The following is a 12,578-nucleotide window of genomic DNA, read 5'->3' on the forward strand; positions in this document are numbered from 1 at the left end:
CAGCTGCCGTTCCGTGCCACAGTTCCCGGAAGTACATGTTCCCACATCACAACAAAGAACACACACACTGGGTGGAGAGGAGAAAACCGCACACAAAGTGTACACAAACACAACCCAAACTGGCAGATCGACCGGTGAGGACCTTCTGGCCATGACAAAATGAGCAGATGAAACAACAGCCGAGGGAAAGATGTATTGTCTGGTAGTAGTAATGTTTTCTAAGTGGGTAGAAGCATTCCCCACAAAAAGTGCAGACAGCAGTGCTGTGGCAAAAGGCCTCCTGTCAAAAATCATTCTCGGGTGGGGTATCCCGGGGAAAATCACAAGTGACAGTGGCACTCACGTTGTGAACCTGGCATTAGCGACTAGGTTTTATTGATCCCAGTTCTTTTATTCTTCTACTGGACAGAGAAGACGCGACTCAGTGTGGTCAAAGTATTTATAATCATTTTATTCAATCATTATCTTCCGGAAGACAGATGTGCACAGTGCTAAGCATCAGCAGATCTGAAGAGCCGTCCTTGTGTGGCAGCACGAGGTGGGAATAAAGTAAATACTGTTCACAGTTTAAAAGACAACGCCACCCTGGGAATTTCACCCAGAGAATACTGGAAGTAACACTAATCACCAAGAAGGCAGTTAGGTTCGCTATACTCAGTACAGAGTAGGGCTGAACGATTATGGAAAATAATCTAATTGCGATTTTTTGCCCCAATATTGCGATTGCGATGCGATATGCGATTATTTTTTAAGGTCTTTGTCTTCTGTATTATTAAACAAAGACAAGCAATACATCATATAGTATGGCCAATACTATATTACATTAATTTTAAACTGTTCTTTCCTGGAAGACAGACCTCTGTTATGATGACATGAGGTGATGCATGAATTGATGACTGACATTTTTATTTAACTTCTTCAATCACAACAGTATATTTGAACATACACAATAGTTTATTTTTAGCTTACAAACATCTGAGCATAAAGTGCTGACAAGGAACCCTGGTGTAAACATTAAAATGAAAGTCAGTACAATGTGCAGATTGCAGAAATATACATAAACAAAATCAGTGGCTTTACCACACTCAGTTTTTCGACATCTGTGAACTACTAGACAGTCATTCAATTAAAAAATAATATTAAATAAATAAAACTAATAAATAAAAAATACACACATCTTACTGATCTCTGCAGTCAGTAACATTACACATAAAGTGCAAACATAATAGCAATTGTATAAACACACACACAAACACGCCTTTAAATTAAAACTGGCTGAACATCTTGATTATCTGCAGTAAGTAACAGCAACACAGCACAAACTAAAGTGCACAATGAGTACGGCTCAGCTAGCCATAATCAGCCATCCTCCAGTGCTGAACAGACGCTCTGAGGGGGCACTTGTGGCTGGCACACACAGATATTTGCGGGCCATCTTGCACAGTCGTGGAAAGTGAATGTTGTGCACCTTCCACCAGGCTAAGGGATCATCCTCTCCGTCAATGACAGGGGTCAACAGGTAACTATTCAACTCTGCCTCCACGACATCTTCAAGTGGCAGAGGCAAAGCTGAAGAGGCCGCACTGGTTTTAAAAAGACTACCAATAGTCTTCTTTGCCTTTCCCCCAGAGGCCTGTGCACTTGGAGAATTTTGAGCAGTTTCAGTGCGAGACCTCTTCTCCTGCCAGATGGGAAGAGAGACATTAGTTTTGCAGTTAGCTTATATATAAATATTATGTGTTTGAGGAAATATAATTTTCAAGGATTTACCTGATTATGTGTACGTCTAGCCATTTCCACCATTCCTGTCTTCAGTCGGGCCTTAATGGCAGGAAGGTTGTCTGCGCTGATGTATTGCGTTTTGAACCTAGGGTCCATGAACGACGCAACATCCAAAAGCTCCTGGGTGTTGAGGTCACTATACTTGTCGTTGAGGTATGCCAGGACCTTGGTTTTAATTGATGTAGTCAGATCAGTGTCCTCAGCATCTTCAGCCAAGACTGATGTTGCCAGAAGATGGAGAACTGGCTTGAGGTAGGAGATGCTCACATACTCTTCTCCAGAAAGAGCATCAGTAAATTCGGAGAGAGGATGCAGTGCCTTATGAATGGACTCCAACACTTCAGCATCCTGCCAGGTTGGGATGAGGGAGCGTGCATGTCGGTCACCTGTCAATACCTGCGATATGGCTTTCATCACTGACTTCCTGACGGACAGGAAGCAGCATGTGAGGCTGGGAAAGAATGTCTCGGACTCCCGGACCATCAGCACCGGCTCCCCTCAGGGCTGTGTTCTTTCTCCTCTGCTCTTCTCCCTGTACACCAACTGCTGCACCTCCACCCACCAGTCTGTCAAGCTAATCAAGTTTGCAGATGACACCACCGTTATTGGGCTCATCTCGGACGGGGATGAGTCTGCCTACAGGAGGGAGGTTGAACGTCTGGTGTCCTGGTGCAGCCACAACAACCTGGTGCTGAATGCCCAGAAGACAGTGGAGATTATTGTGGACTTCAGGAAGCACACAGCTCCACTCCCCCCCATCATCCTGACTGACACCCCCATCACCTCTGTGGACTCATTCCGCTTCCTGGGCACCACCATCACCCAGGACCTGAAGTGGGAGCCCACCATCACCTCCGTCATCAAGAAAGCCCAGCAGAGGATGTACTTCCTGAGGCAGCTGAAGAAATTCAACCTGCCAACACGGACGATGATGCAATTCTACACTGCAATCATCGAGTCCATCCTCACCTCCTCCATCACCGTGTGGTACGCTGGAGCCACTATCAGGGACAAACAGAGACTGCAGCGTGTTGTGCGCTCTGCTGAGAAGGTGATTGGCTGCAGACTCCCATCTCTGCAGGACCTGTACACCTCCAGGACACTGCGGCGTGCAGCTCGGATCTCAGCTGACCCTTCTCACCCTGGACACAGTCTGTTTGACCTGCTCCCCTCAGGCAGGAGGCTCCGGTCCATTCGCACCAGAACCTCTCGCCATAAGAACAGTTTCTTCCCCTCTGCTGTTGGACACATGAACAATAACCATATGACTGTTCCCACCACTAACACATGACCCTACGCTGTGTTCACTGCATCATTCCATGTTTGCACTGATCACCACCTGCACTCGTGTATATATCATGTATATATCTATCTACTTAGCACTTTAATTCTTATTCTTATTTTATATTTTATGTTTGCACTGAAGCACCGCAGCAATTTCCTAATGTTGTAAACCTGCTCAACATTTGGCAATAAACCCTTTCTGATTCTGATTCTGATCTGTTCCAGCACTCTGGCAATCATTTTCTCTTTGGACCTTCATCTTGTAGCGCACTCAGTAATGAGAGAGTGCTCAGGAAGCTTAAGCTCCTTCTGTGCCTCAGTGAGTGCTGCCTTTTTCTTCCAACTGTGCGAGAAGTGCCCCACCAACTTCTTGCACAGCACAATTGCTCTTGATACTCTACCATCTTTGATTGCATTTTCTGGAGGGGAAAAAAATAAAGTAAAAAGTAAAATTAGTGTTAGACATACAATTGCAGTTATGATGCAAGGTTTCACCATTTCTCTCTCTCTCTCAAATTCAAAGTTGCTTTATTAGCATGACTATGGGAACAGTGTTGCCAAAGCTACTGTTACATACATCATGACATACAAGAACATAAGACCATAAGACAAAAACAAAAAAGAAAATTCATAAGAAGAGGTGGGTACATCAGTGTGGGGTTGACGTAACATATCTAGAATTAACAGCAGTAAAGAACAAGATAAATAATAGTGTGGTGTGTTTGTGGGAGAGAGTGATACACAGGCTCGCACATACATGCATGCATGCACACGCACACACTCTCTCTCTCTCTCTCTCTCTCTCTCTCTCTCTCACAGCAGTAACTTACAAGATGTAATCTGTGTCCGAAACACTGGAGCCTGGTCCATTCGTTCAGCTGTGCTGCTTTCACCATATTTGACGCGTTGTCCGTCGTTATGCAGACAAGGTTGTCTTCAGGGAGATCCCAACACGCAAGCCCCTCTCTCAGGCCAGCAGCAATGTTTTCCCCTGTGTGGTCTTCGGGGAAGTAGGCCGTTTGTAGGCTGCGAGCTTCGAGGTGGAGGTCTTCGGTAATGTAATGCACCGTCAGACTTTGATAGGGCTCTGCTGTACGGCTTGACCACATGTCTGTTGTCGCCGCAAAAAACTCAACAGCCTTTAACTCCGCTGCAACCCTCCGCCTACATTGCATATGTAGCTCGGGTATTGCAGTCTGACTGAAATACGTGCGGGAGGGCATTCTGTACCTCTTATCCAGTGTAGTTACCAAATTATTGAACCCAGGCTTGGTCACCGTATTGACGGGCATCATGTCTTTCGCGATGCAGTGGGTTACTGCTTTGGTGATTTCCACGTGCCGTTTTGAAGTGCGTTCATATGGCGTAACACCGTCAAACAGTTCGGTCAGTGATCCTTGCCGAGTAACGTTACTAGGTTTATTCTGCGCACTACTAGATTTTTTAGCCATACATCTATCATACACTGTTTTGTGCTGAGTCTTAAGGTGCTGGTACAAATTCGTAGTGTTTCCCCGAGATGTAGAAACTCTACCAAGACAGGTTTTACACAGTACCTGACTCTGTGCGACATCATCTCTTTTAAACCCAAAATATTCCCACACGGCTGATGTGCAGTTCCTCTTTGGTACTAGCATCCCCGCAGGCTCTGGTTCTGTTGAACCTGAGGCCATTGTGTAGGCTACAGCTTTGCTTGCTAGTTCACTCTCGGTAGACTGTTTCAAAACTTTGCTCCCCGTGTCACGTGACCAGAGTGCAGCCTCTGTGGTTAGACAATCTCGTTTGATCATATCACATGTTTTACTCGCGCATGTCACGTAAACAGAGTATAATCGCAGCCTTTGCGGTTAGAAAATTGCACTTGATCATGTCGCGATATTATCGCAAATGCGACATATCGTTCAGCCCTAGTACAGAGACGAGGTTCAATGATAAAACAGTTTGACAACTTATTAATAATTATTTAAAACAACACATAAAAGCACAATCATAAATATCAATGTACAAATATGCTTAAAAAAAGGTATTCAGAGCTGAGGCTTACCAGTGGAGGGGCAGGGATGCCACGCACAAACTCAAAAAAAAGAAAAGAAAACACACCAATACACAAGTGCAGCACACTCTCACACACTCACACTAATAAAAGAAGACAGGTGTGTAACACTCAAAGGATCCCACACCAAGGCGCCCCCAGTCTCCTCCACGTCAGCCCTCCGCATCTGAATAAAAGAAACAAAATTTTTTTTAATATATTACAACAAAACTAATATGCAGCGCTGGGGGATAACCCAACTGCAGGACCACACTGGTGATCTGCAGATAGAAAAAGGGCCTCCCACCAGTGGCGTAACAAAAATCCAAACTGCAAATCCAAACAACAGAAAAACAACATACAATCTAAATAAAACTTTAGAATCTGGAGCAGACGGAATCGCCGTATTGCTCCAACTTGCCGTCTGCCCGACTATAAGTTAATCGTCCAGTCAATCAATGTGCACGCCAGCCGACTCCCGTAGCCGGCATGCATATGGCCGCTGTCCACGCCGACGTCCACTTTAGGAGGCTGGCAGCAGCAGGAAAAGAAACCTCGAAACAGGAACAGACGGTAAAAGCAAAGCATCAGCACTTCAGTTAGCGTAGCGTTGTGTAAAACTAAGGCCCACACTTCTGAGTAAACAGCGTCATGAATCATGAGCAGAGTGGGTCATAGGAGGCTTCTACAGCTACGACCTAAAAACAACATCTGTTTACCATCAAGTAAGGTAATGTACACACTACAATGAGTAAACAGCCGTGATGGAGGCTTCAGAAGGGTAACCCGCAGATGATCTCTGCAACACCAAGGGAAGTCAGGTGACCAAAAAGGAGATCACAGGTAAGCGATCCAGGAATGGTCAAATGGCCACTATTTATACTAGCGCCCCCCTAATGCACCAGGCCGAAAGTGGGTTGAACCGAGACATAACATTCATGACTCCATGACACTCTCAGACCGTGTGCAGAGAGTTAGAGTGGGGCCTCATCTTTCCTCAGCCCTCAGCCTCAACACCGGCTCTCCACAAGGCTGTGTACTGAGTCCCCTACTGTACACTCTGTACACACATGACTGTGTTAGTTCCCACCCAGACAACACAGTCATCAAGTTTGCAGATGATACCACTGTGGTGGGGCTCATCTCAGGGGGAGATGAGACTGCATACAGAGCTGAAGTTCAGAGGCTGTCAGATTGGTGTGCAGATAACAACCTGGACCTCAATACCACCAAGACAAAAGAACTGGTAGTTGACTTCAGAAGGAGGAAGTCCGAGCTGCAGCCTGTCAGCATCAACGGGGAGTGCGTGGAAAGGGTCTCCAGTTTCAAGTTTCTGGGTGTGCACATAGACACAGACCTCCAATGGAGCTCTAACACCTCTGCGGTCTTAAAGAAGGCCCAACAGCGCCTCCACTTTCTGAGAATCCTCAGAAAAATGGACCTGAAGAAGGAGCTGCTGACCGTCTTCTACCGCTGCTCCATTGAAAGTGTGCTGACATATTGCATCGGTGTGTGGTTCTCCAGCTGCACCACAGCACACAGAAAGGCACTGCAGAGGGTCATCAACATGGCCCAAAAAATCATTGGACATCCTCTTCCCTCCCTGAAGGACCTGTACAGCACTCGCTGTCTCAAGAGGGCACGCAGCATCCTACGGGACTGCACACACCCAGGACACCGGGTGTTCAAGCTGCTGCCGTCTGGCAGGAGGTTCAGGCTGCTGAGGTCCCGAACAAATAGACTCAAGGACAGCTTTTACAACAGGGCAACAGCCCTGATCAATGCAAACAGCTGACCTGACTGGATACCTCCCTGGACTTTTTAGGGGGGAGGTAACAATGTTTAAAACGATAACAATAATATTTATATTTATAACAAGGTGCAATAATAATTAATGTGCAATAATAACAGTGTGCAATACACATACACTTATTCTTCTTTTTTATACTAAGTTAATATACTGTGTTGTGTTGTTTGTTACGTTGTGATGTGTCATATCGTGTCGTGTTGTGTTATATGTAGTGCCGACGTAGGACAGTTTTTCCAATTTCATTGTACTACTGTACTATGTATGACTGTGCAATGACAATAAAGAGTTATCTTATCTTATCTTATTTAATCTTTCTCCAAAAGACATTTCACTCGTCCATGACGAGGAGCTGCGACTTTCACTCGGGCTTCAAGATGTCGATTTTGGAACAGTTGCCTCTTTCTTAGTCAGCATGCTCACAGTCCATGGTTATATAACACTGGCTTCACTGTGGATGGTGATGCTCGAGTTGCAGCAGTTTCCAGTTCATGGCAGAGTTGAGCCTTTGTGATGGACACAAAGTACCTTTGCATTATTAACAGCTGGAAAGCTGATGAAACACATTTGATTTTGCTCCACAAAGTGAAATGAAACAGAAAATCACAACATGAAGAATAAAGAAATGAAACCAAAAGAGCAAGTTAGGTATGTTAAATTAGTCAAAACAGGTTTGACTCGCTGTGTCGGTGTGGGTGTGGACTCTAGTAGGTGTACAAATATCTGCAGACAGAAGGGCATTAGCACAAGAACCACCGCTCATCTTCATCCACACTTTAAGGAATCATGGAGGTTTCAACATTAAAGAAAATGATAGATGGTTTGTGTCTCTGCGAAGACGTTAAGGTAGAAAAAACAGGTCTCATCATTGATGGTAATGCTCTGTACTATTCTTTGTATTATACATCCGATCCAAAGCTGGACCAGCGCTGTGGAGGGGATTATCCTGGATTCAAACATGAGGTCTGCAAGTTCTTTAAGACTCTGCAGGACTGTGAAGTCAATCCGTACGTCATCCTGGATGGAGGCTCAGGGCCCGAGAAGCATGAACACAATGTGTCTCGTCTAAAATATAAACTGAAAAAAGCAAAGACAGTAGCAGAGACAGAGCCTGACGGCACTGTACCAGAGACATATAATGTCTTACCACCTCTGGTCAAAGATGTCTTCATAGAAATCTTAAGGGAAAAAGGCATAAAGTTTAAAGTGTGTTTAGGAGAGGCAGACCCTGAGGTTGTTTCCAAGGCAAATCAGAAACAATGTGCTGTGCTGTCCATTGACAAAGATTTTTACATCTTTGATGTGCACAAAGGTTTCCTTTATCTCGACAACTTTGAGTGGAAAAAAGAAGAAGATGGAAAAATTCCTGCTAAGATCTACACACGTTCAACGTTTTGTGAGCATTTTAAATTGGACCCTGCTCTCATGCCAGTCTTTGCTTCAATAGCAGGAAATGATTATTCAAGATTAGAAGACTATGGCGCTTTTGCAAAGGAATCATCTTCACCTGGTGAGTGCAGCATTAAAAGACTGGATGGTATGCTCGGCTTTTTAAGTAAAGTGAACCTGGATGGCTTGGACGACTCACAGAAGAGAGAACGTGCTCTGAGTAAAGCTTTAAATCATGTTGGTAAAAAAGAGAACCAAACATTCAAACTCGCCATTCAAAAATATGTTAAACCAGAAAAAACAAGTTCTAAGTTGCCACCATGGGTGTGTGAAAAAGTTGAGCGTGGAGAACTCACCACTTTTGTCACAAGTGTTGTGGATTGGAAGACAATCCTGCTGACCCCACTTGTGGAGGACTTTTCACAGAGTAGTAGTTACACAGCTGCTTACCGCATCAGACAGTACTTCTATGGACTGTTAACAGGAGGTGAGATTACTGAATATGGCAGGGATGGAGAAGAGATCAAATACTACCGTGTCCCATCAATACTTCCCAGCAGTGATGAACAGAAACAACTGAGACTACAGCATCTGAATGAGGTACTGAGGTTAATCATTAAATATGTGTTTAATTACTCTGACAGGCAGACGTGTTTCTGTGGTACATGTGAGCATCTTATCTGTGCAGGCTCCTGAGCGTTTGCGTCGCAGGGTGTTTGAAGAAGCTCTGCAGGTTCAGACTTCAGACTTAGAAAACATCCCCGACCAGCTGAAGCTGCCAGTCTGTGCGACTGTTTTCTGGTTTAAGAAGCTACAACACCACCCAAAGCCTGAAACTGTAAACTGCCTCCATGCTCTCCTGCTGTGGTTAGTGTGTGAGCCCGATGGTCCAGGTTAGTCTCACTGGGTAACATGATGGATATCTACAATGACATGCATTTATTGGTAACAAGCAGAGTTCCTCTAAACAGATTTTGTGTGACAGCAGCAGCACTGATGCTTCCACATCAGTCTGAACAAGAAGAGAAACTGCTGCTGGTCTCTGGTTCTTGGGCACCAAAACTTTGTCTTACTTTGTCTGTAGAGGACGAGTTTGAGAGGAAGATGAAAGCTTTAAAGGATGAAGTTGTGCGTAACTGGCAGCCACGTGTGGCTCATGCTTTCAGCCAATGGCAGTGCTGCATGAGGCAGAGCCTCCACCTGAACCAGCTGCTGTGTTCCCCTCTACCAGAACCTCAGTGTGCACGGTAAACAGCAGACCAATGATGTGCTCCACAGATGTTTAACCCACTTCATTAACTTTAACTGTGGTTTTCTGCTTTGTCAGACTTTACTGTGGACCTCTCCTTCATCGGCTGGCAGATGAAGACACGATTAAACAACTACAGAAAACACTGAAAGGACAAAAGAAGGAAATATATAAAAATTTAAAGACCATTCTTAATCCAACAACTACTGAGGAGGGGTCCTCAAGTGAGGAAGGATGTTAACAACTGGTCTTATTGAGGAAGATGGCATCCATCCCACTTTGGATGGTGCAGCTCTCCTTTTGAGACATCTGGATGAATTTATCCAGAATTAAAACCAGAAAATAGAGTTAAGGGCTTACATGCAACTCTGAACAGTCCCTCGTCCTGTCACCTACCCCCAAAACCCTGTCCTCACAGAGGCTGTGACTCCATAACACCAAAGAGCCAAGACAGCTAAATGTGGTTTACTGACTATATTATTTTTACAGTAGAAGTTAAGAACACAAAGAAATGAGTGATGCAGTTTAAAGATCGATGGCTTCCTCTCCTCCTCCCTCCTTTTGTCTTTGGGTAAAGATGATAACATTTTAGAAACTAAAACTAATGCACAACTAAAACACAATCCTACTTCTAAATGAAATACAGGAAGTAGAAATAAAGTGAAATAAAGAGCTGTCGGTGTGGTTTTACGTTGTTTTACTCAGTAGTTGAACTGAACCGAATCAAATTTAGCTAACGAGCAGCAGGAACCTGAAGAAAGCAGCAACATGGATTCTAGTCAGGTGTTTAATGAGCAGCTGAGAGAGGAGAGAAGAATTTATCAGGTAAATGAGGCAGACATTAGTAGCCGGTGTTCATTAACCCCACATTGTCTGCACAGGATAACTCACATGCACAACAGCCAATAAGAGCTCAGGCCATAAGACGTCCACATGCAGGAAACACCTCGATTTCACCTTCTTGTTATTATTTTGTGTCTACAGTGTGACCATGCAGAGGCCCACAAATCTGGAATAATATTGAAAGCTCTTTAAAACTGTTAACGCCTTTCTCTGTATTCAAACGGACGCAAGGATTGTGTGTTGCAAGGATTTTTCAAAACTTGTAATCGAAGTGCTATTATTTCTAGTCCTCACTGACTTCATGTATTGGAGTAGTATTTTATGTTAGAATTTCTAGTATAACTTTAGGGCGTTTAGTGATTTAGGTTAGTACGATAATGTACATTGGGTACTGATGGGTTTAGATTTTATTATTGTCATTTGTATTACGAAATATTTAACCACACATGCTTAGAGGTGTATAATCAATTGTGTAGTGGTAGGTTGTGTGATCTTTAACAGGCTGCAAAGGCTTGGTGTGTATTCCACACTGGAATGCACACCTACATCCTGGGAGCATGGGAAGAGGTCGTACCTTGTCTTATTGTTTTATGGTAGGATTATTGTAGCTATGTCTGTTTTAGTTTAAGTGCTTCTTTACATATAGATGAACTGCTGGACTTCCTCACCGTGTTATCTAGGGTGAACCATCTAGGGTGAGGGGGGTCTACCCTCTTCCTGACCAAGGATGTTGCCTTTGTGCTTTTACGTATATGACCCTTTGATCAGCAGTACCACACACACACACACACACACACACACACACACACATTCAACATTATGCACTACACACTGTACAGTAATGCCGCTGTTTTGCACATATTCAACTCTGTATATTTTTATATTTTATTTTATTATTATTATTATTATTTTTATTTTTTTTATTTTTTACTATTTAATTTGTAAAAATGTGTATATACACACACACACACACACACACACACACACACACACACACACACACGTAGGATAATATTTAGTATACACATCCAGAAATGCATACACTATTATATATTGTACATATATTTATTAGTTTCAGATTAGCCATTCTTGTATTTGCTCGTTTGTGTTGTTGTGTTTGCACATCTCTGTTGCTTGTGGGGCTCGCACACAAGAATTTCACTCGCATGTGCTGTGCCAGTGTGCCTGCACATGTGATGTGACAATAAAAGTGATTTGATTTGACACACACACACACACACACACACACACACACACACACACACACACACAGTATTCTTTGTTCACATGTATAGCTATGTAAGATGCTATATGTTAATGACCCTATGCATATTCATGTAACCACAATAAAAGGAGTGCTGTGGGGAGCCTGGCTGAGAGTCTGACGGAGGTCAAGTGGTGGGACGACGCTTGGCTCCAGGCAGGTCTCCTCATGCATGAGTAAACCAGAGAACTTTGGTGCCTTGTGTCTTGCTTTTTGCTGCGTAGCAGATTGTCCTTAACGTTCCAGCGAATAGGTTTATGCTACAAACCTATCAGGTACTATATATGTATTGTCTGTATATAATCTGGCGTTTGGGCCAAATGACTATTACAACCAAATATGTTTTTTGCTAATCTTTTAGAGCACTTTGTAAAATGTTTTTGAATAAAGTTACACGTTAATAATCAAGACAGTTTGATCTTGATCCATGTGAACTATCCAGATGAAGCTGGAGGTGAAGAATAAAGCTGTGTGTGTGTGTCTGTGTGTGTGTGTGTCGGTGCTGATGTTTTCCCGTCATCTCAGTTTTCCTGGTTAAAAGTAAACAGAATCTCAGACAGGAGTCCTGACAGCCACTCACTTTCGTCTCAGTTATGTGATGACATGTGTCATCAGCTAAAAGCTCTGCAGGGAAATGTTTTCCCTTTAGTGTGCACAGCTCTGCACTGTGGAAGAACACAGCTATTACAACCAATAAGTTTTCATTTTCTAGTCTTCATGAGTCAGGTTATTGATTATCTGCAGCAAGGCTTGTCACGGGGCCGAGTGGCCTGTACTGAACAGGACTCAGGTGCAGAAACCCAGAGCAGAGACAGCAGATGATGTAACAATTTATTAGGTTTAAGTGCAAAAAAGAAAACGTAGCAAAGACAAAAAAAAAACAATAAGACGTGGAGTTTGACGAGGCGTGGCCTGGGGAACGTGGCTA

General features: G+C 43.8%; 2 protein-coding genes across 3 annotated transcripts in view; one reads left to right on the plus strand and one right to left on the minus strand.

Moving 5' to 3' along the window:
• The window catches only part of LOC146634253 (NACHT, LRR and PYD domains-containing protein 3-like), a 675,133-nt gene that overhangs the window by 588,643 nt on the left and 73,912 nt on the right, over positions 1 to 12,578 (minus strand). The window lies entirely within an intron of this gene.
• On the plus strand, positions 7,692 to 9,784 carry LOC146634269 (single-strand DNA endonuclease ASTE1-like). The gene is made up of 4 exons (XM_085376427.1): positions 7,692 to 8,894; positions 8,983 to 9,187; positions 9,379 to 9,541; positions 9,622 to 9,784. The coding sequence occupies exons 1-4, from the start codon at positions 7,692 to 7,694 to the stop codon at positions 9,782 to 9,784; spliced, it is 1,734 nt and encodes a 577-aa protein (XP_085232553.1).

The sequence above is a fragment of the Diplotaxodon limnothrissa genome, linkage group LG3 (genome assembly GCF_057381915.1).
Source record: "Diplotaxodon limnothrissa isolate DT_005_m linkage group LG3, D_limnothrissa_male_GT1.1, whole genome shotgun sequence".
Lineage (NCBI taxonomy): Eukaryota > Metazoa > Chordata > Actinopteri > Cichliformes > Cichlidae > Diplotaxodon > Diplotaxodon limnothrissa.

Bases quoted from the DNA above. Each gene is read 5' to 3' on its own strand.
- LOC146634269 (XM_085376427.1), top strand. From the start codon at position 7,692: ATGGAGGTTTCAACATTAAAGAAAATGATAGATGGTTTGTGTCTCTGC. The intron at 8,895-8,982 runs GTACTGAGGTTA...TTATCTGTGCAG, and splicing joins GACTACAGCATCTGAATGAG to GCTCCTGAGCGTTTGCGTCG. The intron at 9,542-9,621 runs GTAAACAGCAGA...CTGCTTTGTCAG, and splicing joins CCAGAACCTCAGTGTGCACG to ACTTTACTGTGGACCTCTCC.